This window comes from Leucoraja erinacea, chromosome 10 (assembly GCF_028641065.1).
Source record: "Leucoraja erinacea ecotype New England chromosome 10, Leri_hhj_1, whole genome shotgun sequence".
In the NCBI taxonomy this organism is placed as follows: domain Eukaryota; kingdom Metazoa; phylum Chordata; class Chondrichthyes; order Rajiformes; family Rajidae; genus Leucoraja; species Leucoraja erinaceus.
In genome coordinates, this window is record NC_073386.1 from 18,152,287 (window position 1) to 18,180,182 (window position 27,896).

Sequence of the window (27,896 nt, forward strand, 5' to 3'; positions counted from 1 at the left end):
ATTATTACAGGTGCACAACCTTTTATCCGAAGATCCAAATAACGAAAACCTCCGAATAGCGACATTTTTTCAGTCCTTGAAGAAAGGTCCTTGAAAACGTTCACCGAGGGCGGCCCGCAGAGGTGACAGCGGAACCTCCGGTCGGTCCTCGAAGAAAGGGGAACTAAATCCCCATTCATAAAAGAGAAGGTGAGGGTATATTGCGCGGGAGGGTTAATAATTGTCAATATGCTGTTGTCTGCCCGCTGAGTTAAAAAGTTCCCACGGTAGACTCACGATACACAGTCTTGCGTGGGAACTTTTTAACTCAGCGGGCAGGGAGCAGCAGATTGTTGCTCCCTTCAGTTTCACCCCACCTACACCCCTCAGCTTCCCGGCCATGTGTGTGACCCCCTTCCCTCCCCTCTCCAGCTCCCCGCCCATTGCACCGGCGTGGGGGCTTTGCACTGTCTTCAAGTCGGCGATGCCAGCATACAGCATACAGTCACCGGAGACGTCAGGACCAACGGGACACCGACCCCCAGGCCCACTGCAAGCACGGAGATCCCAGAGACCCACAGCCAGCAGCAGCCCAGCCCCGTTCCAACTCCAGAGGAAAACTGCAAACTAGCGGGAGACATCAGGACCACCAGAAGCCGCTCCCCGATGGGCCGCTACGGCGACAAGTGGCAGTTCGCCCACAGCCCGAGCTGTGCCCCCTCATCGGGACACCGACCCCCAGGCCCACTGCAAGCACGGAGATCCCAGATCAGCAACTCCAGCCCAGCCCCGCTCCAACTCCAGAGGAACACGCTCCCCGTAGGGGCAGAAGCTGATGGTGTGCAAGGTACGGTACGTCTTGGTCTTAGGGTCGCGCAGCTCGGGCTGTGGGCGAATTGCCACTTGTCGCCGTAGCGGCCCATCGGGGAGCGGATTCCTCTGGAGTTGGAGGGGGAGGGGGGTATTGTGCTGTTTGATCGCCCCCTGCTATCCCAGGGACAGGGAGACAGGACGTTCACCGAGGGCGGCCCACAGAGGTGACAGCGGAACCTCCGGTCGGTCCTGGAAGAAAGGAGAACTAAATCCCCTTCATAAAAGAGAAGTGGAGGGTATATTGCCCGGGAGGGTATATCGCCTACCTGGAAGAAACCGGACATTTTTTCCAGGATGTCGTCTGCACACCAAAGCTCACGTTTGGCGCCAAACGCACGTCGCCTCTGCTACACACGGATATAAGAGTGTGAAAATGTCGCCTTAGGCCGCCTTAGGGCATGTAGCCCCGCTAGGGTGACATGAGTGTGAGAGGTGATTCAACGCTGCGGTCACATTTACAAATTCAGGAATTCATACAGACATTTATTCTGCAAGAAAAAACTACATTGAAGACTCAAACTCGCGACCGAGGAACTGCCGGGATCGAGGCGCAAACTCGCGACCTTGCGGATATGAGCCGAGCACTCTACCACTGAGCCAGCCATTAAAATCTATGCAAAAAAAATTCCATTCCGAAGACCGACAAATTCCGAATTACGAAAAGTGTCTGGTCCCAAGGCTGTCAGATAAAAGGTTGTGCACCTGTAACCTGAAAGTGGAATCTTTAATGTTCATACAATCCCTTTCCATCTGGGGTTATCTACAACCCAATGGTGTGAGCATTGGAACCTCTGCCCCATTACCTTTCCTAATTCTATTCTCCTCCGTCACCTGGTTCCATGTGTATCATCAAGTATGTTTAATATATTGGGTTGCCTATCCTCTTCCCCAACTGGTTCCATCAACCCATCATCCATCCCTCCCTCATCTAGTTTCACTCATTACCTTCCAACTTCCGACTGCCCCTCCACCCACCTAGCTCCATCTGTCCCTCTTAATATCTCCTTATGTTTTATTTAATATGTCATATTGAGAAGCTTCAGTGAGGAGACTGAGCAGAGGGTCAATGTAAGAGAGGGTCAATGTACTTTTAACTGTCCACTTTCATCTTAGCACATCTATAACTACTTGCCCGAAGGTTCACAGCCTTCCCTGATATCCCCCACCTGGTAATAGGTTGCTGCCAGTGGTGTCACCATTAAGTCACTCATTGAATGTGCAACTCGGCAGCTAACTGCTGTGAATCAGACTCGCTTTCTGCTCAAGCAAACTCTGCATTGTGACATCACAGTGGGGGGCAGTCAGTGTGAGGTTGCCCAGTTGTGTCTTCCAGCGACAGAGCAGTGTCCCTTTAAAACTCAGTGAGCCACGGTGGCACAGCGGTAGAGTTGCTGCCTTACAGGGGCAGAGACTTGGATTCAATCATAAGATCATCATAAGGGACAGGATTAGAATTAGGCCTTTCGGCCCATCAAGTCTACTCCGCCATTCAATCATGGCTGATCTATCTCTCCCTTTTATTCTCATTCTTCTGTCTTCTCCCCATAACCTCTAATACCCGTTTCAATCCTGACCAAGGGTGCTGTCTACACAGAGTCTGTATGGTCTCCCTGTGACTGCATGGGTTTTCCCCGGATGCTCCAGCTCCCTCCCACACTCCAAAGACGTACAGGGCTGTAGGCTAATTGACTTTGGTAAAATTGTAAATTGTCCCTTGTGCGTATGGGATAGTGTTACTGTGTGGGGATCATTGGTCAGCACGGACCCGATGGGCCGAAGTGCCTGTATCCACGCTGAATCTCTAAACAAAACTAAACTAAACTAACCAAGAAAAGCTGGAATGTATTGCGTGCCAAGATCTGCTGCGACTGTTCTACAAAGGTCATTGCATCGTGCTTAAATCTCCAATTTGTGTAAGTACAGATGGAAACGTAGGATGTGTGACTAACATTTTAACATCATTAGACCATGTCCAATGCCAGAGCAAGATTGGGTCCAGCAAAGTACCTCGGACATTTTTGCCATTAATGTGACTTCTCTTGGAAATGATCACAAACATGCATTACTTCAGGCAAGGTCAATTTTGAGTCACGTACATATCACAAAAAAAAACAACACATGATCCAGTTTCTAGAATCTTCGGAATAAAAGTTGTATCTTTGTTAGTAGCAGATACTCTTGTGTACAGTCTAGGTGAGGTCTGCGGTATGATTTTACCAGGTTGTATTTAACTGTATCTATGTACATGTGACAGTAAACTATTGAATCATTGAAATTCTCATCCTGGTGTTCAAAACACTCTGTGGTTTTACCTCCCCCTCTCTAATCCCCTTATTCTTTGCAACACATTCAACGCTTCTCCAATCCTTGGCATAAACATTAATAGTATTTTTTTGGGGGGGGGGGGGGGGGGAGGATGGGGTGACAACGTTGTTCAACGTAGTGTGCAGTGGGTAGTGCTGCTGTCTCACATCTCTCACACCTAGTTTTGATACTGTCTGCGAGGAGCATGCATGTTCACCACTCAGGCTGCCTCCAAGTATTCCTCACGCATCCCAAAGATGCACTGGCAGATTAACTGACTATTGAAATTGACTTCTTAGTCTCCACAATGGCAGGAACGATCGAAGGGGACTGTTAGTCATGAGTATGAGAGAATGTTCCAAGGGATACAGAGAAATAAGGAGAGGGAGGATAGGATTGATGGGAGTTCACTGGAAAATAGCCCGGGCCAAATAACTTCTCCCTGTATTGCAAAAATATTTGTTTTATTGGGTGCCAATATGGGATGAAAATCATAATGTGGATATTGATGTGTGGCCATATTTAAATAGACAGATGAGTCTGAGGAAAAAATGAGTTAACTTTGAGCAAATTTAACTCGTGGCGCAGCGGTAGAGTTGCTGCCTTGCAGCGCCAGACACCCGGGTTCGATCCTGACCATGGGTGCTGTCCGTACGGAGTTTGTACGTTCGCCCCATGACCTGCGTGGGTTTTCTCCGAGATCTTAGGTTTTTTTTGCTCCTACACGCCAGACGTACAGGTTTACAGGTTAATTGGCTTGGATTAAATGTAAATTGTCCCCAGTATGTGTAGGATAGTGTAAGTGTGTGGGAATTGCTGGTCAGTGCAGATTCGGTGGGCCTGTTTCCGCGCTGTATCTCTAAACTAACTTAAAGTGAAGTGGTTTTAAACAGAGAGATTAAGTTATTGCCATCTGGTGGCTGCATAGTGATAGCCGTTTATAATCTGAGGAGGACAGATATCTGGAAAGTGCATTGCTGATTTACTATCTGTAGATGGCAGTACCCTTCTTAGTATACTTGGGACGAGAAATTATTTCAGCCAAGTCTAAAATTGTTTAAAATCAAGTTAATTTAACCCTAACTAGACCACTTTGGCACACATTTCTGAATGCTTAAGAAGTCATTGGGAAATTAGTCTCCTCGGTTTTCAACAGGGTATTTGATTTCCCAAGCTCCATTTGTTTTCTAATGTAAAACTCCCCAGATGTTGAGTATTGACCAGGTTAATATTGTACACAACATCTGCACCCTTGTTGTGCATCTATAGAGTGATCCACAATGTTGCTCTAATGCCAAAGGGGGCAAACTAGAGCAATTTCTAGCCCATAGTGCAGGTAAATGCAAAGTTATGTGAGTAATGTTTTACTGTAAATGTGCTTTGATTTTATTGAGTAACTCATTTCCCCCATTAACATTTTCTCTACAATTTCTTCCTTCAGTATGTTTCCAAATACGCTTGGGAAACTGCCATTTGGCATTCTGCAGCAGGATTTCTTGCTTTCATATTCTCTGAGAACAAATGCAAACTCTCATCTTCGTCAGGTTGTTTTTTTTCCCCATCTCTTTCGTCTGTGAAAAGGTGATCATTGGCTACAGTCTCTTCTCCCCGCCATCTTGCCTGAACTGCAAAAACTAACCAAGACACAGATGTAGATAAAAGGAACCACAAAATACACGCAAAGTGCTGGAGTAAAGGGCCTGTCCCACGAACATGCGACCTGCATGCAGCAAGCGCGACCAAACCGGAAGTGGGTGCCGCGTGGAGGGCGAGTGAGTTACGTGAAGTTCGAGCGAAGTCCGCGGGAAGTTCGCGCATGACGTACGGTGTCAAGACGCTGTGTACGGCGTCAAGATGCTGCGTACTGCGTTGAGACGTTGCGCACACCCGTCGAGGCGGTACATACGGCCTCAATGCGGCTGCGGGCCGGCAGACCGTTGCCGCGCGGAATTTTTAAACACGGTCAGTTTTTCGGAGCCCCACGCGATGTCGGGACCAGGTCCGCACAACTCCATACGGCTCCGGCGATCGAAGTGGGACCGGCCCCGCGAGGCCGTACGGCTCAAGCGACTACGTTAGGTCGCGCTTGCCGCATGGAGTTGCATGCTCGTGGGACAGGCCCTTAACTCAGCAAGTCAGGCAGCATCTCTTAAGACTGTCGATTTGTGACTTTTTGGGTTGGGACCATTCTCCAGAAACACATCCTGCAGCTACTCCTTCAGTGTGTGCAGTCTGATCACATTTAACTCTTTTAAATAACAACTTGAGTTCAATATTGTCTTTAGCTCTGAAACCCATGTCATGGTATTTGTCAAGGGGGGACGAAGAACCAATTATGTGTTCACTGAACAATTATGAATATTAAGACGAGATGTTTGGTTATAAGCAGATTGCCAGGTTTGGGCAGCACGGTAGCATATAGCACCAGAGACCTGGGTTCGATCCTGACTACGAGTGCTGTCTGTACGGAATTTGCATGTTCTCCCCGTGACTATGTGGTTTTTTCTGGGTGCTCCGGTTTAGTGCTTGTGCACGGGGTGGTCCGCATGGACTCGGTGGGCCGAAGGGCCTGTTTCCACTCTGTATCTCTAAAAAAGAGTACCACTGGTGCAACTTGAACCACGGGTGAAAGTAAAAATCAAACAAAGTTGAACATGTTACAAGTGACTGCATAGATTTTGAACCTTGCAGAATGTGTTTCTATCACCATCTTGTGGTGAGATACCAGCATTACGTCGAAAACTGAACATGTCACAAGGTCATAAGTGATAGGAGTAGAATTAGGCCATTCTGCCCATCAAGCCTACTCCGCCATTCAATCATGGCTGATCTATCTCTCCCTCCTAACCCCATTCTCCTGCCTCTCCCTATAACAATAGACAGTAGACAATAGTTGGAGGAGTAGGTCATTCGGCCCTACGAGCCAGCACTGTCATTTACTGTGACCATGGCTGATCATCCACAATCAGTACCCCGTTCCTGCCTTCTCCCCATATCCCCTGACTCCACTATCTTTAAGAGCTCTATATCTAACTCTCTCTTGAAAGCATCCAGAGAATTGGCCTCCACTGCCTTCTGAGGCAGAGAATTCCACAGATTCACAACCCTCTGGGTGAAAAGGTTTTTCCTCATCTCCGTTCTAAATGGCTTACCCCTTATTCTTAAACTGTGGCCCCTGGTTCTGGACTCCCCCAACATCGGGAACATGTTTCCTGCCTCTAACATGTCCAAACCCTTAATAATCTTATATGTTTCAATAAGATTCCCTCTCATCCTTCTAAATTTCAGAGTATACAAGCCCAGCCTCAGTACCTTTAGAAAGGTTTCAAAGTTTTCAAAAGTTTCAAAGGTGTTTATTGTCACGTGTACCAATTAAGGTATGCGAATTACCATACAGCCTCACTAAAAAAGCAACAAGACACACAACTACATAAAAGTTAACATAAATGAATGTTTCTCGGACCAATGTGGTTGAAAGTCTTGTTAATGACAACGTGAAGGTTTTGCACTTCTGTGGATGCCATTTATTGAAGTTTCACACTAAAAAACGTCCTAGCAGAAATTTGCAGAGATAAAAGGATAGAGGGAATATGGATAGGATGTTTTCATGAGTGGGAGAGTCTAGGATCGGAGGTCATAGCCTCAGAATAAAAAGACGTACCTTTATAAAGGAGATGATAAGGAATTTCTTTAGTCAGATGGTGGTGAATCTGTGGAATTCTGCCACAGAGATGGCTGTGGAGGCCAAGTCAACGGATAATTTTAAGCAGAGATTGACAGAATTTTGTTTAGAAAGGACGTCAGGGACTACGGGGTGAAGGCAGGAGAATGGGGTTGAGAGGGAAAGATAGATGAGCCATGATTGAATGGTGGAGTAAATATGATGGGCCGAATGGCTTTATTCTGCTCCTAGAACCTATGAACCTATGAACAACCAGAAGGCATCAAGAAACTAGAGCAAAATTGATCCATTCCATGTTAATACTTTTTTTGCAGTACAATAACAAATTTTATTTCTAACTTAAAAGATAGAATAGAGATAGGAATAGAAACCAGCGGTGCACTGGCATAATACTCTTGAATACTGATTTTTCCTGAATGCACTCTTGAATACTGATTTTTCCTTGCACTCACTGGAAACATTGGCAGTGAATGGGGGAATCTATTGTTGAATGCATGTAATTCTCTGATGTCATTAATGGTATTAGTCTCAAAGGTTTCAAAGTTCACATGCACCAGTTAAGGTACAGTGATATGCAAATTACCATAGAGCCATACTAAAAAACCAGCAAGACACACAACTACATAAAAGTTAACATAAACATCCACCACAGCAGATTCCCCACATTCCTCACTGTGATGGAAAGCCATCTTCTTCCCTCAATTTTCTCCCGCGGTCGGGGTGGTCGAATCATACGTTGGGCGACCTAAGCTCCCGCAACTGGCGGTCGAAGCCCCCACGTCAGGTTGATCGAAGCTCCTGCGGCTTGGAGTTCCTGATGTCGGTCTCTGTCCAGAGACCGCAGGCTCCACGATGTTAAAGTCGGCAGGTTCCCGCGATAGAGCTCAGAGGTCGATCCCTGGCAAAGGGGTCATGAGCTCTGCGATGTGAAAGTCCCGCAGGCTCACGCGATGGAGCTCTCCAGCAAACGCCACCAACTCCTCGATGTTAGGCCGCAGTGCGGACGGAGATATGATACGGAATAAAAGTCGCATCTCCGTCGAGGTAAGAGATTAGAAAAAGTTTCCCCCACCCCCCACAAACCAAGCTAAAGAACACTAAAAACATACATGTAACACATACTAAAAAAACAACAAAGGAGAAAGGAACAGACTGTTGGCGAAGCAGCCATTCTAAATGACTAAATAATTACGGTTGCTGTGGAAATGGAATATTAGAATTTCAAACGATGTACTTCAGAGAATCTGCGGGAGAAATCAACAATAGTTGGGTGAAGAGTTGGGTGTTATAGCATCAATCGCTTGTGCTAAATTTGTATTGCTGTCCGCTTGTGTAACTGACCTACAACTGAACAGCCAGTTTATTTCTTGTGCTCATTATTTGCAAGAGACTTGAAAGTTCCTTAGAATCAATCAATTCACTTATCAACTCAGTAAAAGGTAACTATTTTATTTTCAGTGTGACATTGACACTAGTGTTAACCGTTTTTTCAGAATGTCTTGTCTTTGTTTAGAATTGGAGGACATCCTCTTATGAAAAAATTCCCAAGAAAATCAAAAGGCTAATTCGAGGCCAAATGCTCAGAATTGATATTTTCTCATTTTGATCTTTTGACGGTTAAGATGGCCATGGGGAAGCTTGTGCTGCTTTTGTGAAGTGTTTTCCCCCCCCCCCCCCCCCCCCCCCCCCCCCCCCCCCCCCCCCCCCCCCCTTCACATGAGACTTGAAACCGGAAATCAAACAAAGATTTGAAATGCTCAACAGATCAGGCAGAGTCTATGGATGGCACAGTGGTGCAGCTGGTAAAACTGCTGCCTCATGACACCAGAGAAGCAGGTTTGATCCTGGCCACTGGTACTGTCTGCGTGGAGTTTGCACCTTCTCTATGTGGATTTTCTCTGGGTGCTCCAGTTTCCTCCCACATCCCAAACACATTCTGTAAGTGTGTAAAACAACCCAGTTTGAATTGCAATAACTTTACCTATCTGCAGGGGTTATAGTTATAAATTTGCCCGTTTAGTTGTTTACCTGCATTGTTGATAACTTGATCTTATAATCCAGATGCAAGGAAATGCCACAGATGCTAAAATCAGATGCTGGAAATATGAAATACAAATTCTCAGCTGGTCAGGCAGCATCTGTGGAGAATGGGTGCAAAGTCAACATATCATGTACCTGAACTTGCATGAAACATCACCAGCCAAAATCAACACATGTTTCTCTTTCTACAGAGATTAATGAAGGTACTGCAAATACTGTATGGAAGAAATAAAATACAGGCAACAGGGTGTAAATTATGAAAGGATTTAAATTGTGATAAATCTATATTACTAAAAGTCTGATCTTGGCCACTTCCTGTTGTTCTGAATATTGATTTTAGAAAAAACGCTACCACGTACGGCTGTGATTTGTGGCCATCTTATTCAGAACCCTCCTCTGCTCATCAGGTGCTGAGGGTTTTTCCCATCGATGAAAAATAAAAGAGTTATTAGTGTTTTAAAAATGTTGAGATTCTCTCTCCTGTCAATCACGCCATGAAAGCCACACCCCTGCTATAAAACCCAGAAGTGTGGGCGTGGCTCAGTCTCTGTTAGATGGAGGAGGGAGAGGTGATGACTCGCTGTCTTTAGTGGCCTTGCACCCTGCTTGAAATGGTATGAAACTGCACTTGAATTAGGTGGCCTTGCACCCTGCTTGAAATGGAATTTCAAGGAATAGCCGTGAGTCAACTGCCAGCCCACCAGCCATGACTAGGTGAGCTGCCAGCACAACAGGCTTCAGTGTGAGCCGCCAGCCCAAGAATCCATTCGAACTACAATGTCCATACTAGCCCTCTGGAAACCAGTCCCTTCAGCCCACAACACCCATACTAGTGCTCCAGAAAGCTCCTCCCTCCCCCCACTGGCCATCAATATTGCAATTGGTAGAGAAGTGGAATACAGCTTCTTAACACTTGCAATAACTACATCACAAAATCAAATGAACAATAGTGGAAGACATGAACAAAATTATTCTTAATAATCAAAAAATATTCATCAAACAAGGCAAAGCACTAATACTTTTTTATTTATCTTGCTTCATTATCATCACATTTTCTCATCTTCAGTAAAATGTTGGTCCTAGACATATATATTTACCAAACTTGTCAGCTGAGAAAATATATTTAATTTAATGTATTTACTTTTTTTTCAGATTTACTTCCACGGAGAGGGTTTTCATGTTTTAAAAATTATTTGCTATAGAGGCTTTACCTTCTAATTGGACACGGCCACCATTCTGTATCTACAATAACAAGTTTGGAGCATCATCGAGCCCTGCAGTGTACGGAAGGTTGACAGAGTGTTTATATCAGACCTGGGCCAGTTTTGAATCATGAAGATTACAATGCAGGTGAATCAAGACTTAGCATTGTTCTTAGAGTCTTGCAACTCAGTAATGGGTGGATTTGTGAATTGTACCAAGAATTGGCTGCAGTAGAATTAGGATTGAAACTCCTGCTTTTTCAGTGCTTATAATTTGAATGATCTTGACTCTAAAAAGGCTGAAATATGTGTGTCTCTGCATTGTTCCGCTTTCCAAATCAGTATCTCCATCCCTCCTTCGTTTCTGCCTTTCTTTACATTTTAAACTTAGGGTGAAGATGGGGAACGGACCTTTCTTACAGTGTAACCTATTTTACATTTTAACAGTTATTGAAATCATCGTCTGAAGAACCATTGAAATCTACGAAGTACCTCGATATATCTGGAAACCACATTCGTAAGTTTGTTCTTTCTTTTCTGGAAAGATTAATATTGCTAACTTTAACCTTTCATTTCACCATTAAAATACTTCCCAAAAGATGACAATAAGCAAGTTCGGTATTTCAACAGCGCATTCCCAGGTCATAGGTCACTTGAGATAAACATTCTCGGCAGCTGAGCTGCTCCGTATATGCAGACCTGAGTTTCATCCGTAGTCAGGATCGAACCCGGATCTCCGGCGCTGCAAGTGCTGTTGGATTGCTACTGGAGTTAGATAATGTAGAATAAGTGCAAATGGGTGACCGGCGTTGACTTAGTGGTCCCGTGATGTGTCCCCAAACCAAATTAATCTAACTAGGTAAAGGTAACTCATCGGAGGACACAGGGAGGGTGACAGGTGGGGTTAAAGGGAGGAAGGAAAGTTATCTGGGACCACATTCTGGGACCAAAAACCATGCACCCCAGTCCTACATAACCCCAGAAGTCTCACTACCGTCCCCGTCCCCTCCCGAGTGTCCTATCTCTGTCTGGGGTCGGCTGGAGATGTCCGGGGTGACAGGACACCGGCCTGGAGCAGTGGAGGTCCCAGGCTTACAGTCAGCATGGAGAAGAAGCTCTAACTCCAGCTCAACTCTTCTCCAACTCCCGAGGGACCCGTTCCCTGACGGGTCGGGGGCCGTCAGCTGCATCTCTCGCCTTATCCAGTGGCTGTCGGTTTACCCCCTCGGAGAAAGAGAGAGAATGTCCTCCAACGCTGCCGGGCCTGTAAAGGGCCTGTCCTTACGGAGTTAGTACGTTCTCCCCGTGTCCGCATGGGATTTCTCCAAGATCTTCAGTTTCCTCCCACACTCGAAAGACATACAGGTTTGTAGGTTAATTGGCTTGGTATAAATGTAAAATTGTCTCTTGTGTTTGTAGGACAGTGTAAGTGTGTGGGGATCGCTAGTTGGAGTGGACTCGGTGGGCCACAATGTATCTCTAAACTAAACTAAACTAAACTAGATTCCAAAGGTTTAGTAAAATGATGAAAAAAGGAGGTTCAATGATAGAACCAATTAGAAAGTGATATTTAACAATTTGGGCATGAGATAAATGATCTTCCACAGCTCTGAAGTTGTGTGGAAGAATGATCTGGCATAGAAGATAGCTGGGTATTGATTTGAATGCAGTGAATGCTTTATATAGTATTATTTTTAAATCTATGGATTCAACCCAGCCATTAAGGTTATCAATCTTAATTTACTAAGCACTTGCCTCCTAAAATTGAAATTATATTACAGATTAAAAGTGGGAATAAATGCATCAAAACCTCTCCAGAAGTGAAGGAAGCCCATGAAATTAAGAAAATAAAAAATCAGAGAGAAGCACAAAAATAGACAGATGTTGAGCATTTTGATGTTGTTCTTGTGACAAAGGCTAAGTATGGTGGCATTTGACGTTCAAGCCAGACTTCCAATTCTGGAAAACTTCACAGTATCTGTTACTGAGATGGTGAGAAAGCAATGAACGGACTCCATTCATACAGAGAGAAGGCCGTTGGCAGGTGTTTAACTCATGCTGCCTCAAAACCTCAAATTCATAAAGTTCAAAATGTATATTTTGATATTCTTTAGCACACGATACATCTTCAACAAATGGGGTAAACAATATTTTTCCTCGATGATCAAAGGCTTTCTTCTCTCACATGTATCCTTCTTCAAAAATTGAATCAGCTGGATTGTGTCACTTTGTACAATGTTTTGTTCCAGGTATGATCAATGGACTCAGTTGCTGTACCAATCTCCAGATACTGATCCTAGCAGACAATGGGATTACTGAACTGGATAACGTAGAATGCTGCCCGCAGCTTTGGAAAGTTGATCTCAGCAACAATCAGGTGACTAGTAAATGAGCATTTCACAGAAATGGTTCAGGGTTAGGCATCTTGTGCAGTTGAACCTTCACGAGGAGTCTGTAGCAATCAAAAATGGTGAGTGCCAATGAATTAGTGAAAGCTTCCCTAGTCTGCAGGAATGACCAAATTCTCTGCAGTTATTTTCAACCTCCCGACCCACTACATCATAAGAGGAGAAGAAATAGGAGTGGAGAAGACACTCATTTGTTCCCCCCATTAAATCATGTTTGATCTAATATAACCTCAAATCCACATGTGCCTTAACCATGGTAACTTTTTACTTCTTCACTTATCAAATATTTATCTACTTCTACTTGGGCGGCATGGTGACGCAACGGTAGAGCTGCTGCCTTACAGCGCTTGCAGCGTCAGGGACCTTGGTTCAATCCAGACTACGAGTGCTATCAGTACGGAGTTTGTTTGTTCTCCTCGAGACCGCATGGGTTTCCTCCCACACTCCAAAGCCGTACATGTTTGTAGGTTAATTGGCTTGGTATAAGTGTAAATTGTCCCTAGTGTGTGTAGGATAGTGTTAATGTGCGGGGATCGCTGATCGGTGCAGACTCGGTGGGCTGAAGGGCCTGTTTCCTCGCTGTATCTCTAAACTAAACCAAAAAAAAACCTTCTATCTTCAAAATATTTGACAACTCTGCTTTGACAACCCTTTGAGAAAGAGAGTTCACAATGCTCATGGAGAAAAAAAAAGAACTTGTCTGTCTTAAATGTAAACTGTAAACTGTCTTAGTTTTAGATTCTTCCACAAAAGGAAACGTTCCTTCCATATCCCTTGGTATTTTATATTTTGATACAAGTTCGCTCATGTGAATTTCAGCATAGTCTGTCCAGCCCCTCCTCATAAGTCCACCTTCCCATTCTCTATATTAATTCAGTAAACCTTCTCCGAACTGCTGCTCGCACTTTAATTTCTCTCCTTGAGCAAGGATCCAATATTGTACAAGCTCTAGATATAGTTTCACCTATGCCCTTGCAGGAGAAGCTCCCTACTTTTGTATTCAATAAATGATGACATCCTGGTAGCTTTCCTAATTACTTGCTTTACCTGCATACAGATCTTCTGTGAATCACACATCAGAACACCCAGACTTCTCTGCTTCTTAAAGCTCTGTAATTTCTTACTGTTTAGATAATCTGCTTCTTTATGTTTCTTGACTCAATGGACAATTGAATGTTATCCCACATAATGTTCTCTATTTACCAGAAATTTGCCCACCATCATAAACTATCTTCATCACTTTGTTCTCCTCGTCTCCTCGTGTCTTATTCAGAACTTACTTTACTAAGTCTGAAGAAGGGTCTCGACCCCATTCCTTCTCTCCAGAGATGCTGCCTGTCCCGCTGAGTTACTCCAGCATTTTGTGTCTTACTTTACTATCTATCTTTGTCTCATCAGCATATTTAGCAACCATATCTTTGGTGCCTTTATCCAAGGGTTTTGGTACCAATCCCTGATTTTATATGAATTTCTACACCACGTTTTATATGAAAACCAGAAATGCACATATTTTCTCATATGATCATGGCTGATCATCCAACTCAGTATCCTGTACCTGCCTTCTCTCCATATCCCCTGATCTCTTTAGCCACAAGGGCCACATCTAACTCCATCTTAAATATAGTAAATCAACTGGCCTCAACTACCTTCTGTGGCAGAGAATTCCAGAGATTCACCACTCTCTGTGTGAAAAATGTTTTTCTCATCTCGATGTTACCACCTTCACCATGTCTTTATTTTCCATGATAACCTCTGATATGAAACCTTGTAAGTTTCATTTACTTGGAGATTAATATTTTCCTGGGTTTCTTCCCTATTCCCAATTCATAGCTACTTCCTGGATGTGACTTCTCTCCACAATAAATACTAATATATAAACCTGCTTAATTAATCGTCATCTTTTAATCTATTATTAATTCTCCAGACTAGGTTTCTATAGGACAATGCCCATTATGTTCATTTTATTTAAAAAATATTTACAGAAAGTTTTCTATCTACTGTTATATTTCTAGCTAGCTTTATCGTATTCTAATTATCCTTCCTGATTAATCTTTTAGTCATTCTTTTTGCTTTTTTTTAAAGCTCTCTCCAGTCTTCTAATTTGCCACCAATCTTTGTCCAATTATGCTTTTTTTAACTTTAAGCCAATGGTTGGCGCGGACTCGGTGGGCCGAAAGGGCTGTGTCCACGCTGTACCTCTAAAGACTAAAGCCTGATGCTATCTTTAGCTGCGGATAGTGGGTTTTCTCTTGGAATGTTTTCTTTTTATTCGTCCATCTATTCATGGCTGATTTATTGAAGTCCTGCATTTTCTGCCCGTAACTACAAAGGTTTCTGCAAGCTACTCCAGTTATCTCTCCTGTCCTAAGGACAAGCTTTTGAGTGGATTGGCTACTGTAAATTGCCCCTTGGGGTGTAGATAAGTGATAAAAGAATGAATGAGGAGTTGATGGGCATGTGAAAGAGCATAAGTTGCAGGGCTTCAGGGCAATAATGAAAGGGTGAGCGGGATGGATGTGATTACTCCACTGGGAGTTGGCCTGGACCCAGTGAGTTGAATGACCTCCTTCTGTGTTGCAATAAGTAAGAACCCAACTTGACTTCAACTTGCTTGAATCCTACAATTCTTGATTCTCTTTCGAGTCCAAAAAATTACATCAGCCTTGAATCCATCCCTCCCATATATATACCCCCTCTCTCTGCCTCAAGTGCAGAACTTGAATGTTCACTGTTCTCTCATATCTCATTTCTAAAAGGCTATCTGAACTATTTCCGACAACAAAGAGTGACTATGTCCTTCAGAAGCATCTGGCTGTGCCTTAATAATACTTAGAACAATAAATCATTTTGTGAGTCTCTGATCCAAATGTTCTGTGACAGGCAAAACTCTTCTCTTCATAAATGTCATTAGAAATACCAGCAATTAATGTTTAATGCTGAAATTTCGTATTTGAAACTTCTCAAATTCTGGCTAAGAAAAATAGTGCTGGCAGACATATTCGGTGCCACATCAACTTGCTTTTCATTCTTTGCAACTCCCGCCTCATGCAGTGCTCTTTGAAAATGGCGAGATTACTTTGTAATCCTATTGTCGCATGTTCACAGAGCTGGCAAGAATCATGAAATAACGTTGGTTATTAATGTGCCTCTAGGTATTAGGAGGTCCTCAGTTTTATTAAAGTTCTTGTTGTTTCATTAATCTTAAAGTCACACTTGGCAGTACTGGCAACACCATGCATACCTTCTACCAGGTTGCAATCCAAGACAAAACACTCTGGAGGATTAGTACCCCATTCATAGAGTCATAGAGCATTAGAGTCATACAGCTTGGAAACAGGACCTTCCTCCCAACTTGCGCACACTGACCAACATGTCCCATCTACACTAGTCCCACATGTATGCATTTGGCCCATATCCCCCTAAACCTGTCCTATCCATGTCTAATTGTTTCTTAAACGTTGTAATAGTCCCTGCATCAACCACCTTCTCTGGCAGCTCGTTCCGTACACCCACCACCCTTTGTGTGAAAAATTTACCTTTCCCCTTAAACCTATGTCCTCTGGTTCTCCATTTCCCTACTCTAGGCAAGTGACTCTGTGCATCCACCCGATCTATTCCTCTCATGATTTTATACACCTCTATAAGACCACCCCTCATCCTCCTGCGCTCCATTGAATATTCCAGCCTCTCCCTATAGCTTAGACCCTCGAGCCCAGGCAACATCCTTGTAAATTTTCTCTGTACCCTCTCCAACTTGACACCAATCGCTAGCCTAAACATGGATTCTCTCCACATTGTCCATGGGTGTACCATCTACCAAAGGTACTGCAGTTATTCACCCAGATCATTCCAACGGCACATCGCAAACACCCAAAGCTGGACATGTGCAGCAGGTACATGGGAACTCTAAGTCACATACCATCTTGATTTGCATATGTATTACCTCGCCTTCATCATTCCTTGTTTTAAATTCCTAAAGTCCCTCTCCGACAGCATTGTGGGTGTGGTTTCACTAGCAGGTCAGCAGTGTTTTATGAAAGTGGCCTGCCTTATAGCGAGACACGTGTTGTGAAACAAAGTGATCTTCATTGTGTTATACAGAGAACAGCTCACACGCGACTGGGGAGGGTTGTCCCAGAGTTTTATATATATATATCAGGGCACACCCCTAAACCACGTGATGACTTCTTCCTGCCAAACGCAGTCACATGACCCTGCCAGTCCTAGAGCCAAGGGTTCGCCCAGTAAGTGGCCTAACTACCAGGTGGCGCCACAACCTTTAATTTACGATGAGGATTCTGAAAAAGAATCTGAAAAATTAATAAATGAAAATAAAATTCAACTAAATGCATGTTGATACTTTCCCCCCCCCCTTCCAAACCGGTATATATCTGTGATGGACCATTTTACAAAGGAGCTGCTTTCTCGAGTTATGGAAGATATAACTAAATGAATGTAAAATCACTGAGCAGGGCGGCACGGTGGCGCAGCGGTAGTGTTGCTGCCTTACAGCGTCAGAGAACCAGGTTCGATCCCGACCTCGGGTGCTGCCTGTATGGAGTTTGCACATTCCCCCTGTGACCGTGTGAGTTTTTTTCCAGGTGCACCAGTTTCCTCCCACCTCCTAACAGGTTTGCAGGTTAATTAGCTTTGGTAAAATTGTAAAATTGGCCCAAGTGTGTAGGACAGTGCTCGGGTACAGGGATCTTTGGTTGTCGCAGATTCGGTGAACCAAAGAGTCTGTTTCTAACGCTGTATCTGTAAAGTCTAAGTAGCATTGGATTTAGATCAGGGACTTGATTAGAGCCACTCCACTGATAAAAATCTCAGACAAGGCTGGGAGTTGGCTAGGAGTTTTGGGTGGGTGGCCTTTAATGCAGAAATTTAGTGGGAAATATACTGAAAATATTAATAAATTCACCGATTACACCAGATAATCTATTGTATTTCCTGGTTACATAATTGCCTGTGAGTAACTTTCAGTATTTTTCTGTTCTGGGACAATCTACAGCTGCTTTTATTTACTCTGTTTGTAGATTAAGTGTTTGGATGGATTAAAACGATTTATTGCACTGGGAACACTGGACCTCTCCGGGAACCTTTTAACTTGGAAGGAACTTCAAAAGATCCGTCACATACAAATACTGGACCTACGGTTGCATGGGAACCCTGAGCTGCAGAATGATGTGCACTGTATGTATAGCATTGAATGGCATCGTGCAATGGTTTATACCTTTCACACTTTGAGAGAGAAAAAAGTTAAATAATCTCAGCAAATGGGAGATTTCCTTGCACATTGCCATGAAATTTTATCAACGCTCAAGACAGGAGGATCACAATTAGCTATCGGGCTCTGGTCTGCTATTGCAAAACAAATGGTGCAAATTCAGGATGGAGAGGTGATTGGTTGGGGAAACCAAGCAAACAAACAAACAGCAAGCTTTGGGTTCCCATGAAAGAAAATTCTGCATTATCCTGGGAATTCCAAGATTGTGCCCTCCCTGTTCCTACTGAGATCAAAATAGCATTAGTGTGCTCAAAATAGTATTCCAATTGGTATTTGTTTATTTTTGTCACACATGCCAGTCTTAAGAGTCTCAAGAGTGAGCAAACCATTGATGTCATCTCAGTTCTTAACTTCTACATTCCAGTTGCTTCATCCTTGTAAGGATATCAGAAAATAAAGCACTGAAATTTTCCAACCTCAAGTGTAATATAAACTATTTAAAAAATCTACACTCACAATTTAAAAGTGACCCATGCCGATGGTTATCAGTGACAGAAAACACCAGACATTCAGGTTACATCAACTCAATTGTTATAAGTGTGATTGTCCTGCTCTGCTTGCGTGGTCAAGTGTCTGTTTCATCAATGAACATATTCATTTGGGTTTCCAACTCAGTTTTGTTATTCATGCTGTAAGAACCCATCAAAATTCATCCTTCCAGAAAACATCTTTAAGTTCTTGTGTTATGCAATAGCTTCTTAAATGATGGCAGGAACTATTCCCTCTGCTATTCTCAGTTTTCCATTTATTGATCATTACATTTGAAAATTATTTGATTTCATTCCAAAAATATCTGCCCCATGATTGCGTCTCTGCTTCATATCAACAATTTAATGAGAACTAGACTAGGTGGGGACCCGTTGGGTCCCCCAGCGCAACCCATTCCCCAAGGCAGTATCCCACCACTGATTGGGGGAGGGGTAGTGTGTGTTGGCGGGCTATGGGGGGGGTGGGGGGGGTGTGGGCGGGGAGGAGTGTGTGGGTGGGGTGGAGTGGGGTCTGGGTGCGGGGGGGGGGGGGGGGTGGGGGGGGGGGGGGGGGGTGTGGCGCAGGAGGAGGTGGACCGTCCAACGGATTGACGGGAAAAGAACAATCCACACGGCGGTAAAGGACAGGGGAGGTTGATCTATGCATGAAGAGTTTTAAGATTTTTATACCTCGCTAACGTTTACATTAAACCACCGATTGGAATGAAACGGTGCAATCGCAGCGCAGGAGAACGATGAGTAAGCTGGCAAAAATATCTAGCGCTATCGCTTAACGTTTTTGCGCAAATAGAATGACCGCGCAACCGGAAGTTAACAAGATCAGAGCTTTAGTTATGTATAGGTAGATTTGCAGCTTTACTTTTTTTTTTCCATTCCCCTAACAATGTTGTACACCCCCTCTATAAAATCATTCCTCGTATGTATCTTTTCTAGATTGAGAAATTCAGTTATTTTCATTCATTTCTGAATTATGTCTTTCCAGATGTCTGAGTTCATGAAAAGACATTGTAGAAAATAATATAATAACAAGGAATGAATATTGATTCAGTGAATGTGATATGAATATTGATTTCTCTAATGGGCCTAATTAGGCCTAATTAGCCCAATTAGGGTCTAATGGGCCTAATTAGGCAATTTTTTTCGCCGACTGCTGGTGACTGTCCGTAGCAGGTCGCCAAAAAAACGGCACTGGAACCCCCTTATGCAATGTCTTAGACAATTTCTACGACAGCCTACCACCTAGTCGACGTCAAGCTATGGCAAGCTACCGACAACCGGCGACCCATTAGGACGTCCACCTACGACCACACCTACGTCCACCCACGACAAGCTACAACAAGCTAAGACCCTGTCCGCGACAACTGAAGACAACCTAAGACAATTCAGTCGCCAGTACCTGTAAGCCGGTTGACGTAGGTAGTCGCCAATGGAATTCACCGAAGTCAGCACTGGCGACAACCTACGTCACCTGGCAACAACCTACGATCCTGGCAACAACCTATGTCACCTGGCAACAACCTATGTCACATGGCAACAACCTACGACACCTGGCGACAACCTATGACAGCACCTACGTCAGTAGAAGACAAGCTACGATCGTTGGCGTCAAGCCAACTGTCGCCAATGGTCGGCGAAAAGTTTTGAACATTTCAAAATCCAGTGGCGACCAGAAAAACGTTATGCCTCTTTGGGCGATTTGAGGAGACTACTTACGACCATACAGGCGTCACCCCACGACCATGTGGCGACATCCTAGTCGCTGATGTGGGACAGGCCCATAACTTCAAGTAACCCTGGCATTCCCTCTCTCTCCATCCCTCCCCAACCCAAGTCACACCAGCTTGTCGTATTCACCCAACAAACAGTTAACAATGTTTTTGCATATCTTTCATTCATTCTTCTATATCTCTCTACAGCATCGTCTATATCACTCGTTTCCATTTCCCGTGACTTTCAGTCTGAAGAAGGGTCTCGATCTGAAATATCACCCATTCTTTCTCGCCAGATATGCTGCTTGTCCCGCTGAGTTACTCCAGCTTTTTGAGTCTATCTTCGGTTTCAACCAGCATCTGCAGTTCCTTCCTGCACATAATAACAATGATCTGCAGATGCTGGTTTACCAAAGAAAGTCACAAAATGCTGGAGTAACAGCGGGATAGGCAGCATCTCTAGAGAACATGGTTTATGAGAACATCCAGCAAAAAAAAAATATTCTTTAGTCCTTTCATAATGCAAGTGTTAATCATTGTGACCTTTCTCAGGACTATTTCCATTGGGCGTGAATAATCCAGTGAATATTGATTTTATCTATTAAATCTTTGAATTGAATTTCTGGTAAACAAAAAAAAGCAGATGCAGCAATCTGGAACAAAATCAGAAATGCTGGAAGAATTCAGCAGTCAAGTTGATCAAGTATATCTGGCTTCCCTCTCCCCTGACCCAGTATGAAGAAGGCTCTCGACCCGAAACGTCACACATTCCTTCTCTCCAGAGATGCTGCCTGTCCCGCTGAGTTACTCCAGCATTTTTTGTCTGTCTATCTTAGATTAAGACTGATCATCCCCCCAGCTTTCTACTCCAATCTTTTCAACTCGTACCACAATTCAGAGGAAAATTGCTGACTCGTTATGTAGACTTGTTTAACACTACACAGGTGAGTTTTTTTGGGAAACTTGTGATGGTGAGGGTCTTTTTCATTCAGTCTTATAGGAGAGTACAACATAGAGCAATGGTCAGTTACATACTCTCATCATATTTTTTCTTTTTAGATCGTATGCATGTGATAGATTCTCTTCCCAACGTCTGGATGGCAGATGGGAATTTTGTCACTTCAAAAGAGAGATTATTGGTATCTCGATTCTTTCTGGCCTCTGCCTTAACTGGCAATCCTGTTGTATGTATTTTAAATGTACTTTCAGCTATTCTGTACAGTTAAATAACTCTGTTTTTAAATTGTATGATTGGTTTAGAACCAATGCTTGTTAACTCAATCACACAGAATACCAATGAGACTTAAAATTCCCAAAAGATAGTTGATAATATTGATAAATGGTAAGATATTAATTAGAAGCCTTGTGGGGTTTTATGGCTTGAATGAAAATGATTTTGCATGCATTATTTATAAAGAAGACTGTGTCCACACATGCCATTAAATAATGATGTTTCGTTTGCATAATAAGACAATTTAGAAGACTTGTATTCCTTTATTCTACTAAAGTAAAGATTTAAAAATTGTAGTTGGCACAAGCATGCGATAAATGGCAACTTTCTGATAATGAAAGCAAAGGTATTGCTCCAGTTACTGTATGTAGACTTCAAACAAGCTAGAAAAGGGTAGCTTTGTAATTCTGCCAGTGCAAGTCTCTCCAGCATCAGATGGGTGGCCTAAGGGCCTGTCCCACTTTCACAACTTAATTCAAAACCTCTGCCGAGTTTAAAGGACCTAAAAAACAAATCAAGATCATGGAAATCTACGAACTCATACGACCTCCCACGACTATGTTCACAAACTCCTACGAATGCCCACGGATTCCCATGACTATTTCGATGCCCTCCTTACGAGTAAAAAGTTGCAATTTCTTTCATCCCGATCACTTTTCTACTCATGGACATTTTTTATCGGGCTGGGAAAAACGTCCCGACTTACCTGATGCCACGAGTACCTACGGCTGGCATAACGAGCCACTACGATATATCTACGAACTCCTACGGCCTCCTACGGGCTCATTATGAACATTCTGCGAGTTTGAATCAAGGGGAAAACTCGGGAGAATTTATGAATTACCTCAGGAAAGTGGGACAAGCCCTTTAGTTTAATTTAGATCAAGTTCTAAGACCTAGGTTTGAATGACAATAAATAGCATTCCATTCCATTCCATTCCATTAACACCGACCATTGATCACCTGGTTACATTAGTTCAGCAAGCACATATGAAGTCCCGGAGATCACTTTTGCTCAATAATTTCAGTGATAAGTATATACTGGAACTTACGTTCCCCATTGGTGGTCATCATTGGCTGAAGACCACTGCCTTAATCTTAGCCTGCAGGTGCCAATGTCTCCAGGTCCTTGTTAGAGTTATACAGCGTTGAAACAGGCCCTTCGACCCACCTTGCCCACACCAACCAAGATGCCCCATCTACACTAGTCCAACCTGCCTGCATTGGGACATATCCTTCTAAACCTTGCCTACCCATGTACCTGTCCAAATGTATTTTAAATGTTGCGAAAGTACCTGCCTCAATTACCTTCTCTGACAGCTCGTTCCAACACCCTCCGTGTGAACAAAATGTCTCTCAGGTTCTTATTAAATCTTTCCCCACTCACCTTAATACCATGTTCTTGATTCCCCTACTCTGGGTAAAAGGCTCTGTGCATTTACCCTATCTATTCCTCTCATGATCATATACATTCTATAAGATCACCTTTCATCCTCCTCTGCCCCAAGGAATAAAGACCTAGTCTGCTTTACCCTCCCTGTAGCTCAGGCTCTCAAGTCCTAGCAACATCCTTGTAAATCCTCTCTGCACCCTTTCCAATTTAAAATATCTTTCCAATAACAGCGTGACCAAAACTGAGCATAATACACCAAATTTGGCCTCACCAATGTCTTGTACAACTGTAACAATGTCCTCCCAGTTTCTATACTCAATGCTCTGACTGAAGAAGGCCAATGTGCTAAAAGTCTTCTTGACCACCTGCGATGCCACTTTCAAGGAACTATGTACCTGCACTTTTAGATCCCTCTGCTCCTGAGAGCCCTCCCATTAACTGTGAAGACCTGTCTTCCCAAAATGCAACACCTCATACTTATACTCCATTAAAAACTCCACTATACTCCATACTAAACTCCATTAACCATTTCTCAGCCCACCTGCCCCACTGATCAAGATCCTGATGCAATTTCTCATCTTAACCATCTTCGCTATCTATGAAGCCACACACTTCCATGTCATCTGCAAACTCACTAAGCATTGCGAAAGTCCGGACACAACCAAACAAACTCGAATATAGACTGTCATCTAAGAGCAGAAACCTGAGATCACATGGAGGTTTTGAGTCTCTATAACTTGTTCTGCTTTAATTTATTGTACGTTTACAGCGGAGCAAGATGAACATAAAGATATTTACTCCAACTGCCCAGAAGAATCTTTTCCGGACCTGCCCTTACGGTGAAAGGGTAAATGCTCTACTGTCTATGTGTATATGTGTATATAATAGTGAAATAAATGGGTTATGATGGTAATGCAATACAAATGTGGAATTAATTGTGCACAATGAGATATTGGGTACAGTTCAGTGGACAAGGATCTCTCCTTACTCCAGATTTTTGATTTCATACATTGATTGCTTCATTATTGCTTCATTATTGCAAGACATAGACTTTCTGTGCAGCCTGTTTGCTTCTTGCCAGTGTCCTAATGAATATTCTTTAACTAACATCATGAAAAAGAATAAAGGTAATTTTTGTAGTCATTCATTAGTGTATTGTTTTTTAAAACTAAACCTAACATGCTGTGGTTATTTCTCTATGCTTCATTTTGATAGACTCTGCACTTTATGAAACAGTTTCCTTTGAATGAACAACTAAATTCAGGTAACCTATTATTATTTTTGACTCATAGGTTTTAAGAACAATTAAATAAAATATTTTTAATTTCTTAAGGAACAGAGACATTTATTCCTCCAGCCATCAATGCACAGAGCTGAAACCAGAGGAAGTGTTCTCTAAACCTTAAGTAATTGCAAAAAAAAAAGTAATTTGAAGACATAGAAATCTTGTCTCTGTAATACTTATAACATTCTAAATGCTATCTCTCTATATAATATTAAATCTCTATGGCTGCTGGCTGGCTGGCTGCTGACTGGCCCTGTTTCTGCCTGACTTGTGGTTGCCAGCCTGTGGGTGCCAGCCTTTGATTCGTTGCTACGCCAACACCAGACCCACAAACGCCCAGAATTTTTCCATTTCGGTAGAGATTTCACTTTTCATTCCAAGTATCCACTCCTGATTAAATTTCGTCGTGTTTATGTACACATTTTTAATAAAATCCTTCTCCCCCCCCTTCCCCACTCACTCATTTTGTCACCTCCTGCTGGCCAGCGACCATAACGGCTGCTGGCGCCCGCATCTCGCCTCAAAGACGCCATTTAAAAACAGCCGCACTGCTGAGTCCTTATGTTGAACGCCTTGAGTTGGAGGACCACGTCTCCCGTGGGGGCTACGGGTAGGGAACGGCTGCGTTGGGGGAGCAGACCCAACGGGTCTGCACTTGGTCTAGTAACATCTAAAAATAAAATCTTCACATTGTCTCTTCAAGTGTCGGACAAATATTTTAGTCCTTGTCTAGCATTGATCTCTTTGTCAACTCCAATACAAGGATCTGATGATGTAATAGGGGAACAATAGTGAAATACCAAAGTTACAATTTCAAGATAAACTATTAGAGGAATAAAGAGATGTGATGGGAAATATGTTTCTACCAGAATCAAATATTTGTCATTATAAACTCATCAGATATTAAAAATTCTAGATAGATAATGCGACTTCACGAAAGTTAAATGTTATAAATTTATTTCCTTCGCTTGGACAAACTTTCCCCAGTTATCTGTTATTAATCTCTTCACAGAATCTGATCGTCGGCGATTGAAGTACTTGGCCTACAACCTTCAGTCAGATATTGCAATAGCAATGAAATATACCAGCAGGTATTGTTACAGTTAGACATTTGCACTAGAAATTATGTAGTCCAGTTGGTTAGAACGTAGCCCATTCTCTGAATCTTGAACTTAAATATATCTTGAGGAGATTGATAGACAAATTCCATCAGCAAACTTAGTTTAGTTTAGTTTAGAGATACAGCATGGAAACAGGCCCTTCGCCCTAAGGAGTCCGCACCGACCAGCGATCACTGTACACTAGCACTATCCTACACACTACAGACAATTTTATAATGTTACTGTTTACTGAAGCAAGCTTACCTACAAACCTGTATGTCTTTGGAAAGTGGGAGGAAACTGGAGTACCTGGGGAAAACCAGGTTGTCATCAGGAGAACGTACAAACTCCATACAGACAACGGCCGTAGTCAGGATTGAACCCAGGTCTCTGGCTCTGTAAGGCAGAAACTCTACTGCTGCATTACCGAAAAGGCAAAATAAATGAAATTAGTTTAAGGTGATTTCATCCAATTTTCTTGTGGACTCTGTCCATTATGTGTTTAAAATTATTTTTAAATTAATGGTTTCATTCAGAGTCCATACTTGATGTTTGCTGAAATTAAGGTACTTTTCTGGACAATGTAAGTTGGTTCACCTCTCACAACTATCAGGGGTTATGGGGAGAAGGCAGGAGAATGGGGTTCGGAAGGAGAGATAGATCAGCCATGATGGGCCGAATGGGCTAATTCTGCTCCTATCCCTTATGACCCGATAACTGGTTCTTGAAGGTGTTATTTTGAGAAGGAAAAGGTAGGTTCATTGTTGTCAATGAACAGTTAAATATTAATGAGCCCAAAATCTCTCAGTTCCTCCATTCAATTTGCTAACAGCAAACATCTTTACACAATTAGGTTTTGGAGTTTACGCGAGGTAAATAATTCCAATGCCGAATACAGCAGAGCTTTCCTTTCAAAACGTAAAACCATTAAGGTACAAAAATAAAAAGACAAAGAGTTGTCAAAAAGAACAGAGAATGTCCAAAAATGGACATAAAGTACTGGATTAAAGTGATGGGTCAGGCAGTATCTCTGGAGAACATGGATAGGCGATGTTTCAGGACCTGAAATGTCACCTATCCATGTTCCCTAAAGATGCTGACTGACATGTTGAGTTACTCCAGCACTTTGTGGCTTTTTTTTAACTATAAACCAGCATCTGCATTTCCTTGTATCTCTCTCTTATTTATGTTCTAACTATATTAGGCCCCCTAATCTCTGCAAATATTTAACTGACAGTTTATGTTCTTGTTAAATAGCACAGAAGGAGCCATGGATGTTGAAGGTAATAGGAATACAACATAATGGTGTGGTATTGATGTTGTACCACTAGACGTCACTTGCTCACTTAGTAAATACATCAAGATTTGAGTATAAAGCATACCATATGTACAGAGGGATAACATTGTCAGCATACCTGCTTGGTTCCATAAAATACAAAATTGGATTGTTAAATGTGACAGTTGATTGGAATCATGGGTTTTGAATCCAAAACTCACTCATTTTCACACAGCATTTATTTCAGTAATTAGTAAAATAAGGTACGAGCCATTCTTTGTTCTCTGAAGCAAGAGTAAGAACGAGCACATTCCTCCTCAAATGTACTTTGCAATTTACTATTAAATGTGATGTTATCTCCTCAAAAGTAAAGAATTGGAAATTGATGTTATTTTCTATTCATTGAACGAAAGATAAATGTGGCTCTAGCATTTTTCACTTGTTTAAACCACGAAGATAAGTAAAGTGTGTGGAAATGCAGACATAGGAAAAAAGGCTCAGTCAACGACCAAATTGCTTTAGTTGAAACCAAATTGCAGTGATAACGTTGGTGCTTAATTTTTAAATGTTCTCGTTGCTGCTGTGCATGGAAGTATCCGCTGTAGCTCCCGAACAATGTTCAGCCTTTAAAGTCTGGGGAAAAACTCTACTTCTGTCTGTGGCTAAAGTTTCACTCGTGGCTCAGAGTTCTGTCACAGCAGCAACAAAAGCAAGCCTTGGCCCTTTGTCAGGGACATGATTTATTTCTGGAGCCAGGAGCGTGTTTTGTAAAGCCTTCTATTCTGCCATACACAATGCGCAGCCACTGAATTTTAATAGTATGGCTTGAAGACAGACATGTTTTCAAAAGGAATAGGGCTTTGGGTCCCTCTGAATCCCAGCCTAGATGACTGACAGAGTTTATACAGCGGGATGAATAGCACATGGTCTGGTAGACCTTTTATTCTGCCTGAAAGAATATTTACAGAAAGTTTTGCAAGCTTGTTGAATTTTTTTTCTCTTTCCCCCCTCCCCACCCTGTGTTTAAGCCCTCTCCATAAATGGCTTTATTTTCTTTCATTGTCAATGTTTTCTTGACTGTGATTCAGTCAGAAGGAAGATTACAGGGGTTTTTGGATCCCAGTAGCAACTTAAATGTGTGTTGTAAAGGAGAATTTGGGGGGTGGGGAGCTGGAGGTTTTCTGGAGACCTTTGCTGAAAGCTTCCAAAATTCAAACTTGTCCTACACAATTGTTTTTGAGCTGCAGTACCTTTTACTTCAAAAGTATTTGGGGGAGATTCTGCCATCAACAACGTTTGTCTAGTTTTTTTATGGTTAAGCAAAGCTGAATGTTACAGTATGTCAGCCATAATTCCATAATTCCATCAGTATCTGAGTTTTAATTTATCCACAACTGATGGGATATAAAGCTTAAACCTTTTAGGTTATTAAGAATGAACTATGAAATGTAAGAGTTCTGCGACAAGGTAATGGCTGCATCTATCCCCTTTCTAAAATGGCAGTGAGACATATGTTTATGCACAGTTTAGTGCTAATTGCCCTCATTACCCAATGCAGGAATTATAAACCACAAACTGTCGCACGATGACATGCCTTTTTTTTTGTGTGGAGAAATGTCAATGTTCCAGCAGAATAGCC

General features: G+C 42.7%; 1 protein-coding gene across 1 annotated transcript; it reads left to right on the plus strand.

Moving 5' to 3' along the window:
• The first annotated feature begins 8 nt into the window (after positions 1-8).
• On the plus strand, positions 9-27,896 carry LOC129700858 (protein phosphatase 1 regulatory subunit 42-like). The gene is made up of 9 exons (XM_055641624.1): positions 9-189; positions 10,031-10,228; positions 10,528-10,597; positions 12,330-12,457; positions 17,525-17,681; positions 21,032-21,156; positions 23,366-23,443; positions 23,812-23,860; positions 24,894-27,896. Exons 2-9 carry the CDS (start codon positions 10,211-10,213, stop codon positions 24,986-24,988), a joined length of 720 nt encoding a protein of 239 aa, XP_055497599.1. The 5' UTR covers positions 9-189; positions 10,031-10,210; the 3' UTR covers positions 24,989-27,896.